Raw genomic sequence first — 21,100 nt, forward strand, 5'->3', positions numbered from 1 at the left:
AAATGTTGATTATCTTGTCTGTTTAAGTATATTTGATAGTGCCTGGTTTGCATATTAACAGCAATGCTTCTAATGACTATGGCTATTTATTAAAATCACTGTGGCCAGTGCATTCTCTTTGATCTGTTCTGAGATGAGCAGACTTTATTGAATTTAATGTAATTCTTCTCTATGCTTAATAAAATATTTATATGAATACACACTCATGATTTCATGCTTGGACTATAAATTAACGTTCACATTTTGTTTCCTTAAATTTTAATTCAAAGTCTAGTAGCCAATACATAGTCTTTCCACTAACCAAACCCATTTGGGAATGATTAAATAAACCCATTAATTCCAGATAGATGCTTAATGGCTCATGATCTTGTTGACATCTTCTATTCATCTGTGATGGAGACCCAGACACTTTTGTCTAATTTATCAACCAAATCTAATTTTCTAAATTACCATCTACAGAGGTCTCTGTGTAGTTAATTACCCGCTGTCTTAGTTATTGTCACAAAGCCTGAAAGAGGAAATGAGTTCAAAGACAAGTTCTCCAGTAGTGCTAAGAAGGGATTGAGGAACATAATAATAAAATAAATAACTAATTCAATGTACACTCAGTGTTCATATGAAAAATAAGAAAAAAGAAAACGATTTAACGAAAACTATTCTTTACCTTTTTAATATTATGTCTGTCAGTAAGAAAATATCACCATAATGCACTGTAAAGAAAATAATTATCTTGTATTTAAAAATAGCTTCTAATGTACTTGGATTTGTTTCTCAGTATGCGGACTTTGCAATTTTAAGAGGAAAAATACACAGTTGAATACATGAATGTAAAAATACATATGAGTTTTGAAACATAATAACTACATTTGTGCTTTTGTAAACTTCTGAAGTCAAGCTTTAAGGCTTTTGTTTGCAATTTTTCATTTAAAGAATGCTTGTTCATTTTTCTAACCATTAGTGAGGTCAAATTGACTTTCATTTTCGACAGCAGCAAAAAAGAACATTTGAAGGGCCAGGCTGGAAAAATGTTTCTTGAACAGAGACATTTTTAATGGTGAATGTGGTTCTTGTTCAGAAATGTCCATTTACTTTAAAATTCAATGTTAAAAGCAATGCTTTAAAATGATGATCGCCAAGTCACCGAATGTAATGAGAAAATTCAAATGAATATTTGTACGAATGTTTGTACAAAGGTTTTTTTTTTTTTAAATCTACTAGTGTTACTAAACCCACAACAGTAAAATCAGTCTGTATATGCAGTAAAGCATGCTTGTTATACTCACTGTGGAACCTAAGGGGTTAATCCTCCGCATTGTGGAAAAAGACTGTTTGATCCCGTATGCCCAGATCCTCCCCTCCTTCCACTGACTCCTAATAATTTCCCGATAACACAGAGTCTATTGAGTCAGGCTGCACATGCTCAGTTTGGTGTGTATTTCTAGAGAGTTTTTTTGTTGTTGGGGGGATGCATGTGATCAGCACAGGGCCAATCAGCACTGTCCAGACAGAGGGTCAGGGGTCTTGCAGTCTTATAGGTCAGTTTAGGCTTTAGGCTGGGTTCACATATGAGCCGCATGAGGCTCACAGCAGGGGTCCGGTGTGTCCTGGTTCAACGTTTCGGGTCAGAATTCAGCCCGAATTTTGTGCTAAATTCTGACCTGAAACTGACCAAAAGACGCACAGCATTTTTGTGCAAATATCACCGGACCCGCTTCGGAGATATGTGAACTGGCTCCATAGAGAGACGGTCAAAATCTCCTGCTATTGCGAATTGGATGGGGAGAATCCCCATCCAATTTGCAGTGGTGTGAACCCAGCCTAAACCAGTGCTTGGCTGGACACTGATAGATGTCACAAGAAAGCTCTAACTGTTGATGAAATAAAAGATATTTAGCAGTTAATATTTACTAAAAAAAATTGCATTTTCATCTTTTGTGTACTGTGGTAATGTGGAAGACCAGATATAGTGAATGGAGGGACCTGGGTTTAGTAACACGTTAACTCCAGACAGTTAGAAGATAAGTAATAATTTCCCCTACCCCACTAATGAAAGATTTTTTTTATAGTAAACAAGCCTAGACACACAATAATACTCACCTTTGTCTACAGCCCTGTGATCTTCCTCTTTGCCAGTTCTCATTGTGGTGACCAGTCACCTGAAGCTGCTCTTTTTGACATTTTCCAATTGGTCTTGTTGCTGCCCCTTTTGCCAACATCATCATGGCTACATGATATGCATTTTTTGGACAGTCTGACAAGCAACAGCCTGCTGATCATAGGTATAAGATATGATGGATGTATGTATTAAGTGTATAGAGGTGCATGTTGGGGTGTGATGAGTGTATTGGGGCATATGGTGCAGGATGCTGAGTATTTTAAGGTTACATAATTAAACAGTTGGTAAGGTAGAATTTAGACACCAGTCTATTCAGTTCAACCTGAGAGCAAGAGTGTGTGTTTGTGTGCATGTGTGTGTGTGTGCACGCGTGTGAATGTTTATGTCAGTACCATTTTCCATATCCCTGCACATCGTGTTCACCAAGAAACACTTCTAAAAGTTTTTTTTATTTATCTACAATCCCCACTGACACTACCAACTGTGGAAGGGAGTTCCACATCCTTACTGCTCTAAAGAAGCCCATAGATTAGTCATTTTTCCCCTTTCAACCAGTTAAGTAGATGGGGGGATCCTCACTGTCAAATCATTGTATTCTGACATGGGGGAGACTTTCCCCTTGTCAGAATACATTGATCAGCACTGATGACTATAGCCTGCCTGTGGCACCAATTGAGCAGAAAAATACCAATAGGCTGATTGTACAGAAGTCAATTGGGAGATTGATGTCAGTACAACCAGCCTGCCCATACATGGGTTGAAATTCAGCTGGTCCTGCTGAACTGACAAAATTTTGATCCATATATGGCTGGCCTATCGCCTATCCCATATGCAGTTTAAGATTGAACCACATCTCATCCCATTGTGTCACCACATGTATTCTTTAAAGACCTAAGGTTAACTCGTTTCTTCTCAATGCTAGAGTCACCATTTGTATATTCCAATCATATCCCCTCTTAAAGTGGTAGTAAACTGAAAAAAAAATTCCAGCAAAATGGTCCCCTGCAGGATAAAAGCATAATGTGCTAGTATGCATCGCATACTAGCAAATTATGAAAGACTTACCTTAGAACAAAGACCTTCAGCGGTGCACTGTCATTGCTGACAGGGCTTTCATCTTCATCTGGTCTTCCTTCCCGGTTCATGGGCTTTGGCTGTTTGACTGGCCGAGCCACGATGATGTCACCCCATGCATGCAAGCAGGAGTCACAGCCACAGCATGGTTCTCTCAATGAACGGCACGTTGTCCATTGAGAGAACAGTGTGCATGCATCGGGAATGTTACCGGCTGCTACTATAGTAAATATATTCTAAATGGTCAATGTTTAGGAAGTATTTACTGTACCTACAGGCAAACCTTATTTTAGGCTTACCGAGTGGGGTCAGGAAGGGGGGCTGACAAGGGCTATAGCCCCAAGTGGGCCCCCAAAAAGCCCAGAGTCTCGTATTTCTCATTTAGAATTATTAGTCCCGAGTCCCAATGCCTGGGGTTGGCCAGGAACTCGGGGCTACATACCTCAGCAGTGTAAACATCCAGTGATTGGTGGGCAAGCCGGGGGCATGCGGCCGCAGTCAGAGTGGAGCTGTCAAATCTAAGCTTTGATGTCAGGGATGGACCCCTTTGCTTCATGCATAAACAAACTGTAAACATGTACACACTGCTGTCCGGGGAGGAAGGTGGCAGGACCCATTTCAACTACGGCATGTGCACGGTTCCAGTGCTGGCTGCAGAGAATCATTACTGGAGGGGGTGGAGTGCATGTGCAGGGTGACAACAGTGAAGCTGTAGAACATCCTGCCTGAGTATCCTCTCCCGTGTGACTCCTCCTTACCCCACCGCTGCTTTCATCTTTACACAGTAGGTAGAAGACAGAATGTCCAAGCAGAAGGTAGGATCTGTCCAACTTTTCAAGTTAAAAAGTCTGTGATTTGTTGCTGGAAGCAGTCCTAGCAACCAATCATCTGTCTGTTAAATGGAAAGGGAGCTGTGTTGCAAAGAAAGAAGATGGCTGTAAAGGGGACCGGGATACCAGAAAGGTGGGGGCTGTGAAAGGGAGTGGGATGTAATTAGGGGGGGCAGTTGTAGAGGGAGGCCTGGGATGAAGGAAGGGGACTGGGATACAAGGGGGGCTGTGGAAGTGACTAGGGTGCAAGGCGGGAGGGCTGTAAACAGGATGGGATAAAAGGAGGGGGGCTGTGGAAGGGACTGGGGTGCAAGGCAGGGGGGCTGTAAATGGGACTGGGGCTGTAAACAGGACTGGGATAAAAGGAGGGGGACTGTGGAAGGGACTGGGGTGCAAGGCAGAGGGGCTGTAAGTGGGACTGGGATACAAGGGGCTTTGCAGGGTTCTGCGGTGCAAGTAAGGGGGGCAACTATGAAAGGGACTGGGGTGCAAGTAAAGGGGGGTTGTAAAAAGGACTTAGGTAAAAGAAAAGGGGGGTTTAAGGGGGGCTGGGGTACAGGGGGGTGTGAAGGGGACTGGGGTGCAAAGAAAGGGGGATATGAAGGGGACTTGGATGCAAGGACAGGGGGCTGAGGACACTGATGTAAAGGGGAAGTTCTGTGATGTAAGGAGGGGGGCTGTGATGTGAAGGGGGAAAAAGGACGTTGATGTAAAGGGGCTGTGATGTAAATTGGGGGACTTGGATGCAAAGAGGTCTGTGATGTAAAGTAGGCACTGTATTATAAAGGGGTGCTGTATTGCCAACATTAGTCTTCAGGCTGGGTCCAGAGGTGTTGTGTAATGTAAAGGATTCCAGTGGTGCAGAGCTGTGTAATGTAAAGGGTCCAGAGGTGTGTGGGGGGTGCTGTGTAATGTAAAGGGATCGAGAGGTGTGTGGGGGTGCTGTGTAAAGTAAAGGAGTCCAGAAGTCTCGCCCCATCAAAATGTTATAATTGGTGTTAAACTCACCTTTAATCCAGCGCCAGGAAAAGCTCCCTGGCGCTGATCTTCACGTCAGAAGGGGGGGGGTCGTGGGATCAAATTTACCTTCAGGCTGAAGCCCCTGGTCTTTTTCCCACCTAGTAACAACCCTGGGCTTACCTGTAGGTACAAGTAAACAGTGGGGACTTTACTACCACTTTAAGTGCCTTTTTTCCAAGGGGAATTAGTTTAATGTTTGTAATTGTTCTTCATAACCTAGGTCCTCCAGCCCCCCTATTAGCTTTGTTGACCTTCTCTGGACTCTCTCCATATCAAGCACATCCATCTTGAGGATCGGTAGTCAGAACTCGATGGCATATTCAAGGTATAGCCAAGCTAGAGTTTTGTAAAGTGGTGGAGTTATAGTTTTCTCTCTTGAGTAAAAATCCTTTTTTTTATGCTTGCTAATATTCTGCTGGCCTTGTTTGCTGCAGCTTGGCTTTGCATGCTATTGCTGAGTCTGTCATCTACTAGGACCCCCAGATCCTATTCTATCCATGATCTCCCAGAGGTTCTCCCCTCTGGATTGGTCTTTCTGTATGCTGTACTACATGTGGCATACTACAGAATTTTCCATCCTGTACTCTGTGCTGTATGGTATATGTATGGTATACTTCTCACTGCTCTACTCTGAATGCTGGGATCTATGTTATGTATTACATACTGCTAAATATTACAGGATTGTCATATTAATGCACAGAAGTTATTTGCACCGGTGGGACCTTTGAATTCCTATCGGTTCGATGACTGGCGCATTGTTATAAAGCTAAATAATTTTATGCATAAAAGATGACTGAGAATAACAATTATTAAAGAATGCAGGACAATGTGGTTAGGTACAATTTTGCCAATTTCAGCGTTTCCTAGTAATGCACAAAACTTTGAAGATCAGAGCACAGTTAAATAGTTCAGTGTAGAGGATTACATAAATCAGGTGCAGCAGGGAAAGCTGAGAGTTGTAGGTCATCATCAGCAGATATAGGGCTGGTATGCGGAAATAGGAGAGATCTAAGGCAGTGCTGCAGCATAATGAGGGCTTTATAAGTACTAATGAGAATCCTGATTTCTGTTTTGTACAAAAATGAAGCCAGTGCAAAGAATGGCAGAGCAAGTGAAACGTTTAGAATAATTAAACTAACAGCTGCTTTCAAGATGCAGACATCAAATTAATGGTATTTGTGCTAATTTGATAATAAAGATTATATTTTGCTATCTGTGGCATATTTAAGATACCGACAGAAATGGTATCACTGTTACTTCAAATGCTTTACAATTTGTTGTTCATCGAACTGTACTTGCATAAAAAATAGATCTGGCCCATTTTAAGGTGGAAAATTTAAATCATCTTTAATATTTCAATTAAAATTGTGTATTAAAAAAGAAAGTAAGTGTTAACATATCCACATTATGGGACCCAGTACTAAGTAATTTGTAAAATAAATTACTAATATTTGTTAGTCTATGAGGCTCATTTACTAAAGGAGTTGAGAATCTTCACACAATAAATTGTGTGAATATTTACTTTAACTATCATGTAAACTACAAATTCCAGTTTACATCCATCTGTGCATGATTGGATAACAAAAGTGAATACTCACACTTTATTGTGTAAAGATTATCAACTCCTTTAATAACTTTGCCTCAATGGTGTGCACATTGCAAATTCATTTGTACTCATTTTCCTTAGTAAATGTAATATAGTAAAGCTTCACTTTGTAAAGAATACCCAATCAGATGCAAGCAAAATAAAGCAAAACATTTTTGCTTGCACATGAATGGTTGATGGAAATCAACAGAGCTTTACCACATTTACTAAGCTCTGGGAAAAATGAGTGCAACTGCACTTGCAATGTGCACACCATTGAGGCGAAATTATTAAAGGAGTTGATAATCTTCACACAATAAAGTGTGAGTATTCACTTTTCTTATCCAATCATGTACAAATGAATGTAAACTGGAATTTGTTGTTTACATGATGCTCAATCTATTTGCCGTTAGTAAATCCACCCCACTGTGTCCTTTTTATCTGCTAAAATAGGTACTTGTACTTACCTGTCTCCATACTATTCAACTAACAGTTACGCTATACTAAAAGGACCATTTATCTTGATTTGCTGCTATGTGATCTATTTTCTATGAAGCGTTTCCCCTAAAAGTCAGATATAGCTCTGTTGTCAATATTTTAGCAGAAAAGATACATATTGACTAAGAAACATTAGTGATTAATTTTGCAAAACGTGATTATTTTGAATTAATTATAATCCTCACAATTTTAGTTATCAATAATATAGCCAACATAGTCCATGACTTGGGTCATCGGTAGTGATGGGCCAAACACCCCTGTGTTCAGTTCACCGCAAGAAGGCCTGAATAGGGAAGAAGTTCGGACCCGAACCCCAAACCCCATTAAAGTGAGGGACCCGAACTTAAAAAATGAAAAGTTCCCATTTTGAAGGCTTATATGCAAGTTATTGGCTATAAAAAGGGTATGGGGGCCCAGGTACTGCCCTGGGGGAATTTTTTAGCACATGACAAGGACAAGGAGGCAGAATAGGCTGCTCTGTCAGCTGTGGTGAACTGCAAACTAGTGTCAGCTTGGGTGATAGAGGATGAGGAGGATGAGGAGGATGAGGATGGTTTAGTAAGCCAGTCCACCACCTCCTCTGCATGCTGTGGTTGGATAGCAAGGACAGCATCACTAAACAGAGACAAACGTGCCCTGCTTGAGGAGTGACCACTACCACCTTTGCCTGTGGACACAGACGCTGCTGGCCCTCTCATAGTAGCATGGTAACATCTGCATCTTCTTGTTGGCCACCCAGACATGATGGGGGGGGGCTTCATTCCCCAAATTTGATAGATAATAGGAAATGGGTGCACTTTATTGAATGAAAAGTGTTGTTTTTGGTGCACTTTAAATTGAGGATTGCCGCTGACAAAACTGAAAAAAAAAACTATAAAAAAACAAAAAACATAAAATAAAAAGGGGAAAAACAGCTTTGCAGTAAGAAAAACTGCAGCTGACAATTTAAAAAATGAGGGCAGGCAAGGGACCAAAAAAAAAAAAAAAAAAAAAAGGCAGCAACCAAAAAAAAAAAAAAAAAAAAAAAAAAAAAAAAAGTGTATATAGCATTTTATACAGCACCAAATGTAATGTAATGCTGTTAAACACTACACCAGTGATGGGGAACCTTGGCACCCCAGATGTTTTGGAACTACATTTCCCATGAAGCTCAACTACACTGCAGAGTGCACGAGCATCATGGGAAATGTAGTTCCAAAACATCTGGGGTGCCAAGGTTTCCATCACTGCACTACACTATACTCACACTCAGAACCGGCCCAAGACATTGTGCTGCCTGGGATCAAAAAATTAAATGCTGCACACCCCCCCCCCCTAAAAAAAAATCATGCTCACCAAAAGGCCCTCACATTCATTATTTTATTATTTTATATCATGATAACTTAAGGGGACCGGTCATGGCGGTTCACATGCATAGGAGTATAAACAGGACCTGTCATGGCACTATACACGTATATAGGAGCATACTTTACATGGTTGTTTACATGTATAGGAGCATAAAGAGGACCTCTCATGGCTCTATACATGTATATAGGAGAATTAAGAGGACCTGCCATGGCTCTATACATGTATATAGGAGTATAAAAGGACCTGTCAGGGCTCTATACATGTTTAGAGGAGTATAAAAGGACCTGTGCGTGGCCAGCGGCTGCGATGTCCACCAGCCACCAGCGATCGCTCCACAGAGAGCCAGAATGGGGATCTGTCAATGTAAACAGACAGTTCCCCATTCTGACAGGGGAGCAGAGACTGATCTGCTAGTCCTAGTGTCTAGGAACAGCGATCTCTCTCCTCCTCCAGTCAATCCCATCCCCCACAGTTAGAAACACCTCCCATGAACCACATTTAACCCCTTGATCGCCACCCTAGTGTTAACCTCTTCCCTGCCAGTGACATTTACACAGTAATCAGTGCATTTTTTTTTAGCACAGATCGCTATATAAATGTCAATGGTCCCAAAAATGTGTCAAAAGTGTCCGATCTGATCTGATCGTTGCTGAAGACGTCCTATGACGAAACGCGTACAACGACGCCACGCACGCTACGTCACTTCCGGGTACGGACCCTAGCTGGAACGCAGGTGGAGCGCAAACAGCTCTAACCAACGGCACGCACTTTCAACACTTTTTACCGCTACGGGTCTGTTCTCAGGGCCATCCCTGAGTGAGCTAATTTGTTTTTATTCACTGGTTATCTTATTTAGTTAAATTTATGGCTATTTATTTATTTTATTTATTACTTTTTACTCCGCTGTAAGTTGATGGAGTTTTTTTGATTAAAAGCGTTTTATATATACTACACCATGGGAGCTTCCTATTTTTTCTTTCTATGAGGGAGCCACTGCAAACATTGAAACCAATAGTGGGAAACTATTTGGATGCTCGGTAGGAAGGTGGGGGAGAGAATATTGGGATCGTAACTCCCCTTGCAGCCTGTTCCATCCGAGGTTGGAGGAATCCATTGGGAAAATCAAAGGCACGGAAACCACCCTGGGGAGCCCGTATAACTACCGCGGAGAGGAGACCGTGATTGAGACATCTTATGCTGGTCGCCCCTTCTTGGGGCTGTTGGATCTGGTGAGTGGGGACCCGCAAGGGGGTGCACAAAAGTCACAGGAATTATCCGAGAGCACTCAAGTCACGAAATTGTTGAAACATTGGATCTGAACAAGTTTTTTCACAAAAAGTTTTTTCACATAAGCTTTTTCACTTTAAGGACTTTAATCACTGAAAAATTGTGTTTTTTTGTTTATAGCATAAAAAATGAAAACTGCAGAAGTGATCAAATGCCACCAAAAGAAAGCTCTATTTGTGGGAAAAAAAAGGGATGTCAATTTTTTTTTGGGGTACAACATCACACGACCGCACAATTGTCAGTTAAAGCGACGTAGTGCCGTATCGCAAAAAATGGCCTGGTCATTAAGGGGGCAAATTCTTCCGGTCTAAGTGATTAATCAGGGCTGGGCAAAGCAAGTCCCTCTCAGGCTCTCATTTCTCATACAATTTGTGATGTGTGCAGACAGCTCACATGCAGAGGCAGCTCACAGGTTGAGGCAGGCAGCTCACAGGCACATGCAGCTCACAGGCAGAGGCAGGCAGCTCACAGGCACATGCAGCTCACAGGCAGAGGCAGGCAGCTCACAGGCACATGCAGCTCACAGGCAGAGGCAGGCAGCTCACAGGCACATGCAGCTCACAGGCAGAGGCAGGCAGCTCACAGGCACATGCAGCTCACAGGCAGAGGCAGGCAGCTCACAGGCACATGCAGCTCACAGGCAGAGGCAGGCAGCTCACAGGCAGCTCACAGGCACAGGCAGCTCACAGGCAGCTCACAGGCAGAGGCAGGCAGCTCACAGGCAGAGGCAGGCAGCTCACAGGCAGAGGCAGCTCATAGGCGGAGGCAGGCAGCTCACAGGCACATGCAGCTCACAGGCAGAGGGAGGCAGCTCACAGGCACAGGCAGCTCACAGATGGAGGCAGGCAGCTCACAGGCACAGACAGATCACAGGCAGAGGCAGGCAGCTCACAGGCAGAGGCAGCTCACAGGCGGAGGCAGGCAGCTCACAGGCACAGACAGCTCACAGGCAGAGGCAAGCAGCTCACAGGCAGAGGCAGCTCACAGGCAGCTCACAGGCAAAGGCAGGCAGCTCACAGGCAGAGGCAGCTCATAGGTGGAGGCAGGCAGCTCACAGGCACATGCAGCTCACAGGCAAAATGAGGCAGGTTTTATCGGGTGATTAAAATGAAGCCAGAAATTGGGTACAGCCAGTGCACAGTATGTAAGCAGCTTTATTAGGCTGCAATATAAAAGGGAGAGATGAGGCTGGATTTTTGGTAAAAGAAAAAATAAAATAAAGTTATTATTACATAGACAATAAGCTAGAATGATTGTACAGCTGAGCTGATGCAGAATAAGAAAGTAGCTTGATTGAGCAGCAATTAAAGACAGAGAGACAAGGCAGGTTTTATTAAAAAATAAAAATTTTAAGTGCATTATTTCACAAACAATAGCCAGAACTATTGTACAGTCAATGTATAATATGTAGGCAGCTCTATTAGACCACAATGTACCGTGCCTTGAAAAAGTATGCATACCCCTTGATATTTTCAACATTTTGTGATATTACAACCAAAAATGTAAATGTATTCTATTGGGATTTTATGTGATAGACCAACGCAAAGTGGCACATAATTGTGAAGTGGAAGGAAAATGATAAATGGTTTTCAAAATTCTTTACAAATAAATATATGAAAAGTGTGGCATGGATTTGTAGTCAGCCCCCCTGAGTCAATACTTTATAGAACCACCTTTCACTTCAATTACAGCTGTAAGTCTTTTTGGGTATGTCTCTACCAGCTTTGCACATCTAGAGAGTGACATTTTTGCCCATTCTTCTTTGCAAAATAGCTTAAGCTCTGTCAGATTTGGATGAAGAGCATCTGTGAACAGCAATTTTTGAGTCTTGCTACAAATTCTCAATTGGATTTAGGTCAGACCTTTGACTGGGCCATTCTAATACATGAATATGCTTTGATCTAAACCATTCCATTGTAGCTCTGGCTGTGTGTTTAGGGTCATTGTACTGCTGGAAGGTGAACCTCTGCTTAAGTCTCAAGTCTTTTGCAGACCCTAACAGGTTTTCTTCTAAGATTGCCCTGTATTTGGCTCCCTCCATCTTCCCATCAACTCTGACCAGCTTTCCTGTCCCTGCTGAAAAAAAGCATCTCCACAACATGATGCTGCCACCACCATGTTTCATAGTGGGGATGGTGTGTCCAGGGTGATATGCAGTGTTAGTTTTCCGCCACACATAGAGTTTTGCTTTTAGGCCAAAAAGTTAAATTTTGGTCTCATCTGACCAGATCACCTTCTTCCACATGTTTACTGTGTCCCCCACATGGTCCCCCAAATTGAACTTTTTGGCCTAAAAGCAAAACGCAATGTGTGGCGAAATACTAACGCTCTAAACACATCATCCCCACTGTGAAACATGGTGGTGACAGCATCATGCTGTGGAGATGCTTTTCTTCAGCAGGGATAGGGAAGCTGGTCAGAGTTGATATACAGGGCAATCTTACCCTAAACATACAGCCAGAGCTACAATGGAATGGTTTAGATTAAAGCATATTCATGTGTTAGAATGGCCCATCAGAGGCCAGGCCTAAATCCAATTGAGAATCTGTGGCAAGACTTAAAAAATGCTGTTCACAGATGCTCTTCATCCAAATCTGACAGAGCTTAAGCTATTTTGCAAAGAAGAATGGGTAAAAATGTTACTCTCTAGATGTGCAAAGCTGGTAGAGACATACCCAAAAAGTCTTGCAGCTGTAATTTCAGCAAAACATGGTTCTATAAAGTATTGACTCAGGGGTGCTGATGCACTCCACACTTTTCACATTATTTGTAAAAATGTTTGAAAACCATTTATCATTTTCCTTCCACTTTACAATTATGTGCCACTTTGTGTTGGTCTATCACATAAAATCCCAATAAAATACACTTACGTTTTTGGTTGTAACATGACAAAATGGGAAAAATTTATATCAATACTTTTTCGAGGCACTGTAATGCCGCATACACAGTCAGACTTTTCAGCTACAAAAGTCAGATAGCCCGTGCGACAGACTTTCGACAGAATTTCAACGGACTTTTGGCGGACTTTCAACAGACTTTCTAACGACCGGACTTGCCTACACACGATCACACCAAAGTCCGACGGATTCTTACATGATGACGTACACCGGACTAAAATAAGGAAGTTGATAGCCAGTAGCCAATAGCTGCCCTAGCTTGGGTTTTTGTCCGTCGGACTAGCATACAGACGAGCGGATTTCTGAGTTACGACGTAAAGATTTGAAGCATGTTCCAAATCTAAAGTCCGTCAGATTTGCGACTGGAAAAGTCCGCTGAAGGTCCGGTGAAGCCCACACACACCGGATTGGATCGGATTGTCCGCCGGATTCGGTCCGTCGGACAAGTCCGGTCGAAAAGTTTGACCGTGTGTATGCGGCATAAGAAAACCCTATTATTGGCCATTCTAATCCACCCGGTCACAGTTTGAAGGCCAGGCAGTGCACTATTGGAAATTGGTCTGTAAACTGTGAAACCATTCTTCATTCAAATCTGAGGTTCATCCTTAGTGGTGATATGCATTACACATGTAAGAAAGTAAGCAATATACTGCAACTCATTATAGGCAGTTATTACCATATGTCACTAAATGTGTAGGACTTTTTGGGATCACATGCCCAATTTGCATATTTTATGTAGTAACCTTATTCTTTACACTGCTCTACATTTCTTATAGCTATTACTTTTAAAGTCTTCCTAAAATATAATTATATATCAGTTTATTTTATTTTCTTTCCCTTTTAGCTTACCTGTTGATGGTCAAGATCCATATTAGAATTGTCTTCATTAACCTTATTAGCCTCATCATTTCACACAGCAAATAAATGTTAGGATTACAAAACTGAGGTGGAAAAGGGCTTGTTTACCTTAATGGGAAAACAGGACTTTTGATTATCACATGTAGAGCGGCAGTCGACTCCCCACATTGTTGGCCATTTTGTGATACTTTGTGGTGTAAAAGCCATGTCATGGGCTATATACTGGCCCCATTCAATGATTATGTGGGAATATAAACCATCGTCCTGAAAATCTTTGTTTGATGCATGGATTGTTTTCTTTGTAACTCCTCTAACCTGACAAAAGTGAAAACAAAATGAAAAATGCTATTATAACGTTTAATATATAAACTAAAACATAATACAATTGCTGCAATGAAGTATTGTAATGCATTGTTATATGGATTTAAACATAAAATGGTGAAAAGGAACATTGATTATGCCCAGCATGTTTTTTTAATATTTTTTGTGAAGAAAATGATACTCTTTTACTACTGATCACAGGATCACTACCCTGTTTGCTCTATGTCATGTCCAAGTTTCCATTATGTTTCCATTATGGAACTATAGGTAAAATAACAAGTGACATTTACTGTTCGTTAGAAGCATTAACACAACAGTCCCACCTGTAACATTTTTCAAAAGCTAAAAACTGTAAAAATTTGAAAGCATCCCTGGGAGTAAAAAAAAAGGGGGGGGGGGCGTTCTCCATGAAGCAAAATTGCACTAACAGTGGGAGAGGCTTAAAACTTGAGCTTACATAGAGAGTGCAGAGCTCTAAAATATGCAATTTACAGAATGCATTTGTCAGGAGTGAGTGACGTACAGAGTGCAAGGGTCAGGTGTGTGTAATGTACATAATGCAGGGTTCAGAAGTATGTAATACCAATAGGGCACCAAGAACAGCAGTAATGCCCTGAAATAGTGATGCCCATGCTGTGGATAAACTGGAGGGTTTGGACCCAATCTACACCCCAAACTCTAACCCCTGTGTCTGTATTACCTCTCTTCCTTCATCCCCAACAGGGATCCATAGATGGAGGAAGGAGAGGTAATACAGACACAGGGGCCCCCAGTGTCAGTTGGAACCCTGGCTCTTAAGGAGAACAAACACACACACACATACAAACATAGCAAAGTGACGGTAGAAAAAAGACCAAGTGGTCCATCAAGTCCGCCCGTTTTTTTTTTTTGTTTTTTTGTTTTTTTATATACTTTTTTTTATCGTTCACTGTTTTGTCTGAGTAAAGCTGGATACACACTATACAATTTTTCATAGATTTTTTCCTTTGAATATTTGTATGCAATCAGGCACGCCCTTGCACTATATGGTTTTGGTAAATCTAAAGGAAATCAGACAACAAAAATTGTATAGTGTGTAAAGACTCAGATACAGACATGCACACACTCACACATTCTCTGTTCGCAAAGTGTTGAATGGCTGGATCCTGCCTCTAGTACCATTCTCCTTCAGCAGCAGCTGGGAGGGGCCTGAAGTTTGTTGTTCTGCTCTGGAGTTTAAATGGACAGTCCTTGTTCCCAGCTATCTCCAATCAGCAGCAGGTGGACAAAGCCCCTGAGTCTCTCATTTTGCTCTGCAGTTTTAATGGGCATTCCCTGCTCCCAGTCCCCTTCTTTTCCAATCAGTGGCAAATAAGCAGGGCCCAGAAGTTCTCTTCATGCTTTTCTGCTATGTCAATCAAGGAAAGTTGCTCGTAGGATCCCCGGAGCCACAAATACAATTTACAATGCTGCAGTGATACCACACACACAGGCAGCCTCTGATGGGCCCTGGCCTCCCTGCTGATTTAATGGAGCCCAGGTCCAATACAGGAGAGCTGCCTGTACCCTTCTTTTGCTGGCCCTCCCTGTAACTGCCACTTTTGCTGGGTATAAAACTGCTACAGGCAGGATCAACAGGCCATAACCTATTACAAAGGGGCTCAGAAAAATAAAAACTGCTGTGTTAATGCTGCTACTAAAAGACAGTATGAAATTTTCTTGTTTTGGATATAGTTCTACTTTAAATTCAGCCAGCAATGTTGCTAATAGGGATGAGTAGACTGGTAAAATTTTCTTCCTCTTGATTTGCTAGGTGAATGTATGCTGATCTTCCAGTCTGTCTGGAAGTGATGTGCAGAGCCTTCTGTAGCATGTATTCCCTCAGGAAACCATAGATTGATGAAACTGGATGTTAAACAGTGGACTCTTGGGGGACTAAACAGACAGAAGCTGTGAACACAATAACCCCGCAAATTAACTGAAAGGTAGCAGCAGATTTGAGAACACATCGCAAAGTTTGCTCATCTCCAGTTATAAAATTAATGATTATAAAAGACACAATACTCCCAGTCTTAATGCACAACCTTTGAAAGGTGTAAGATTCAAAAACCAGCTTTACTGATTATTAGTGATGAGTGAGTTGATTTGCCAAGACCCAAGTCTGGCTATTTTGCACAAGGTGATATATAAATTTAACTCACTTTTCTGCTTATAATGAGTGCCTTTTTTTTTAAACTGTAGAGGAATTTTATAAAGTGACATAAATAGAGTTCCCCACTAATGATATCAGAACAGCACATCAGCAATACACGCTGGTGTACCAGCAACTAACACCATAAGCATACAGACCTCCTTCTGTGCTGCTATCTGTATTGGGCTGGTGCTTCACAATCAGGGCTCATCTATTATACTATAAATAATGACTGTAATCATGATGATGATCACATCATTATAATAAACATTGTTTATATCTGTATGCTGTAAAAAAAGCTCTAAAAAAGCTATTGTGTCTCCGGATTTCCTGAGAAGCTGCCCTAATCAGGACGAATAGTGCTGGTGATGTGGTAATCCTTCATAGAGAAAACAACTGCCTTCACAAGACATTTTTCAACTGTTGGGGAGGAAGCCAGGCCACACTAACCTGAAAGAGGGAGAGGAAGAGGGAGAGAGGGAGAGAGGGAGAGAGGGAGAGAGGGAGAGAGGGAGAGAGGGAGAGAGGGAGAGAGGGAGAGAGGGAGAGAGGGAGAGAGGGAGAGAGGGAGAGAGGGAGAGAGGGAGAGAGGGAGAGAGGGAGAGAGGGAGAGAGGGAGAGAGGGAGAGAGGGAGAGAGGGAGATTCACAGTGGTAGCTTTGTAAAACCATATCTTTTGTAGAGCGGGATGCAAGTTCATCATCCCGGTAGAGCGGGACTTGACTATGTATTGGACAGGCTGGGGTTTACTTTGTGTTTTAGGATTTTTTTTTTTTGTTTTCTGTGGAGGGGCTCAAGATGCTGTTAATGCTGTCAAGATGAGTTAATGCATTCATTCAATGCTGGAAACACAACAAAGCTAGTTGTTGGCAGTTTAAAAATTGAACTTTTGTGTGGGATTTTACTACCAGTACAAAACAAATCCCTTTTGAAGTTAAATCATTACGATGAGTAATACAATTAAATAAAATTCTACTAACAACTTGACATATTACTTAAACATGTTCAGAACGCCTATCATACTGAGACATAGCACATAACACACTGAATTTTATATCACATCTTTAAAGCAGACTGAACAAAACCAATTTGAAAGATTCTTACTGGTGGGAGGAGAAAGCTGCTATGAAGGAAATCTGGATTCCAGCCCTTGGGCTCATTTATCCCATCTTCGTATTGTGATGGAAGCCACCGAGAAAGTATAGTATTTGATGCCCCCCAGGAAGGATGATTTCTTAAAAAATCAAAGTCAACAATTTGTTTTTTGCATTCATGTTTTAAGCACTATAATAATCAATTCCATCCACACTCAACTCTATTATTACTGAATAAAAAATAATAAAAAGTAAATATATTTATTAAATACGGTAAGCAGATTATGGACAATATAACACTTTTTTTTTTCAGATTACGCTATATGTATTGATCTGTAATCTTTTTTTTAAGCCATAGTGAACTTTCAGTTTAAATGAACTAAATATTTTTCAGATGTATCAAAACAAAAGGGGTGTACAGCCTTAGCCCCGGTTCACACAGGGGCGACTTGTGAGGCGACCTAGCCGCCTGACAAGTCTTGTCCCATTCTGCACTATGGAACCATTCTAATAGGAGTGATTCAAGTCGCTCCGACTTAGAAAAAGGTTCCTGTACTACTTTTGGAGCGACTTCAGGCGACTTGCATTGACTTCTATACAGAAGTCGTTTTGCAAGTCGCCACTGGAGTCGTGTGCAGGTCACCTCACAGATTTGGCCTGCAAGTCGTGTTGCCCCTGTGTGAACCGGCTCTTATAGTTTGTTTTTTGGAGAAAGCAGCCACAGCCTGAATAAAAAAGGTTGTCTGCTGCCAGTATGCTGCAGAGAAGAACTATTGTTTTCTTTGTATAAGCAGTGGTCTCTTTGCAAAGGTCTGACATGGGTAAAGCTCTTCAATCTGCAAATATCACGTTCCCAGATGACTGGGATTGTGACCAGGAGTGCAGTCTAAAATATTGTGTATATGTAAGGGGGTCTCCAAAGTGTAAGTCCAGCCAAAGCATTTTTTTAGTATTGTATAGAGTGAGAAATGTGCTACCCTTTACCAGTGTTTACCATTATCTGAGATTTAGTATGTAAGGTCACTATTCATCCCCATTTCGTGAGGGGCAGTCCCCGTTTTAGGACAGTTCCTGGTTAACTAACATCCCCCGTGACAGTGCCCCAATGGCAGTACATGCATATCTTGGTGCATTTTATTTGAAATCTACTTATTTTCTAGTTATAACCTTTGAAGTTTTAACTGTCTCTTGTTCCCACGGTCTGTAACCAATTGTGTATGGACATTTTTCATTTTATGAGTTCAACAGTAACACAGATAGAGAAAAAAAAAAAAAACTATTTTCTTATGTAGAGAGGAGAGAAGCTAGTACCCCTGTCAGATTTTTCCTTCTGTCTGTGTCCCTGTTGAATAGCTTCCGTCACCTCCTTCCTGGTGAAACCAATGTCAGCAGGAATGGAAGTAAGCATAAATCTCTCTAACAGATCTTCAGATAGCAGTAAAAACCTGACAAGAGTTCTAATTGTAGCATCCCCAGTGTAAAGTAAATACATTTAGTTGGGCTCCTGTTGTAGCCAGGGGAACCAGGGTAATTTGTTGTTGATAGTTAGGCTGGCAGCGCTCCAAGGGCTAAGTCTCTGTCTCCTCCCTGTGGATTCTAGAACTTAGGAAAGGTCTGGAACTTAGAGGGCAGAGGAGCAGAGATAATGCCTGAATATTCATAAGGTCTCTTCTAATCCCTGCCTTCAGACAGCAGGCACCAGAGAGGAACAGTTCTGGAAGAGAGAGACAGAGAGAGAAAGCAGTAGTGGCATACTAAAACCCTTCAGCCTCAGCTAGGATGGACTGAGACACCCTGGGAGCCATTGGGACCTGTCTAGCAGGAGGCCTGTTCAGAAGTCACCATATGTGCTAAAGGATCTTTACAAGGGACTGAGTGAGTAACCTCAAACTCCAACTCTTAACTTTTTAATTTTTTCCAGAAGTCCCTTGGGTCTGCTCTTTGTGACTGAGTATTTCCCAAGTCAAAAATGAGCATGGAAATGTGAATGGCATTGTGCGGCTTGATACTTTAGGAGAGAGAGAGGGAGATGGTGTTTTTGGTCTCTGTGGGTAGTCAGTGGATGAGAGGGGACTAAGTAGTAAGCCATGTAGTCAGAAATGTTCCTACTCGGAACACACATGGCAAAAAAAAAAAAAATCTGAGAGGGGCTTCTCTTACATGTATCCAAAACAAAATAAAAAGTGTTCACATGAGCTAGGCTTTAAGCATATATTTTTATTTTCATTCTGAGGTATTAATGCGGATTTCCACTTTAAACTGATTAAATACGAGACTTTGAATAGGTTAATTTATAAACACAGTTCATGTACTAATTACATAGAGGAAAAAAAACTATGATTTTATTATATGGAATATATTAATTATAGATTAAGTTAAAGGCAAATTAAACTAATCCTGGTGAAATTATTGCAGCTAAATTGATTGCTACTGTTTGTATACCAAAGAAACAACATGTTTAAAAATAGATTAGAATGATTAATTTTGCATGTTTTCATAATTTTCTGGAGGTGTTTGGACAATTAGATTTATTCTAATTATTTAAACAATCACAAATTAATTCATACAAGTGTTTCAATAATTTGTTAGTTCCATTATAAAAAATGAGCCTGTTGCCTAACAATGCGATTATGAGTTGCTAAGAAATGCCTTTCATTTTATTACCAGCAGAGTGCATAAATAATAACCGATGTGTTGATATGATTCCTGCTATTTACCCAAACAAACAGATTCATCCTTAAAGATGCAATACCCTTCTATTTCCTAAGATACCCAATTTTTGTTTTTTTCATTGTTGTTAGTTTACTTAGTAGTGGGGCCCAGATACAAAAGTGTTTTGCTTTTTTTATCCTACCTAAAACATACTGACACTATGGGGGAGATTTACTAAGACTGGAGAGTGCAAAATCTGGTGCAGCTCTGCATAGAAACCAATCAACTTCTAGGTTTTATAGTCAAAGCTTAATTGAACAAGCTGAAGTTAGAAGCTGATTGGCTACCATGCACAGCTGTACCAGATTTTGAGTGCTCCGGTATTAGTAATCCCCCCCCATCTGACAGACTGGCACTGATACTGAATTAAAAAATGCTTTTTTTAAAATAAAAATCCTACCTAAAATAAACTGACCCAGACCTTTGACTCTGACCATAGCCTTTGACCCAACCTTAAACCTAACTCTAACCCTGACACTGATCTAGCTATTTTATCTGTATTTTTGTATTTATATTATTTATTATTTATTCATTTTTTTACACACACCTTTCTTTGTTTATACTTTTCTCCTCTAGCAAGAAAAAAAAAAAGAAACCGTGTATCTTTTTTCTCCATTCAAGAGGATAACAAAAAAAAAAAGGGGCAAGCTGTACAGTGACTGATCACTGTGATAGCCAATCAGAGGCTATCACAGCAATCAGGTGATCAGGGACCAGGCTTCCTGGTTCCTGATCATTAGTAGGAGTCATGCAGCTCAGTGAAAGCTCAGTCTCTGTGCTGGGGGCGCTCTGTGTAGCACACTCTCAGCACAAACACAGTGGCGCATATATGTGGCCCCGTGGATAAAGACCAGCTATGAGGTAGTGATGGTCCCAATGTTCGAATCGAACATAAGTTCGACTCGAACATCGGGTGTTCATTTGTTCGCAGATGAACGGAACATATGGGATATTCGCAGCAAATTGGAGCGCAGCGGAGCACCCCATACTGCACTGCGAGATTAGGCAGGTTAATTAGCAGCATGCAGGAAGTTTAATATATATATATATATATATATATATATATATATATATAGAGCAAAATTATAAATGCAACACTTTTGTATTTGCCCCTATTTATCATGAGCTGAACTCAGGGCTCTATGACTTTTTCTATGTACACAAAAGGCCTATTTCTCTCAAATATTGTTCAAAATCTGTCTAAATCTGTGTTAGTGAGCACTTCTCATTTGCCAAAATAATCCATCCACCTCACAAATGTGGCATATCAAGATGCTGATTAGACAGCATG

General features: G+C 41.2%; 1 protein-coding gene across 1 annotated transcript in view; it reads right to left on the reverse strand.

Moving 5' to 3' along the window:
• The window catches only part of TPO (thyroid peroxidase), a 198,021-nt gene that overhangs the window by 137,973 nt on the left and 38,948 nt on the right, over positions 1–21,100 (reverse strand). The window contains exons 3-4 of the mRNA XM_073628886.1: positions 17,108–17,237; positions 13,621–13,827 (exon numbers count right to left, since the gene is read on the reverse strand). Of these exons, the coding sequence (XP_073484987.1) occupies positions 13,621–13,827; positions 17,108–17,237 (337 nt within the window). The remainder of the gene's footprint in view (positions 1–13,620; positions 13,828–17,107; positions 17,238–21,100) is intronic.

The sequence above is a fragment of the Aquarana catesbeiana genome, linkage group LG04 (genome assembly GCF_042186555.1).
Source record: "Aquarana catesbeiana isolate 2022-GZ linkage group LG04, ASM4218655v1, whole genome shotgun sequence".
NCBI lineage: Eukaryota > Metazoa > Chordata > Amphibia > Anura > Ranidae > Aquarana > Aquarana catesbeiana.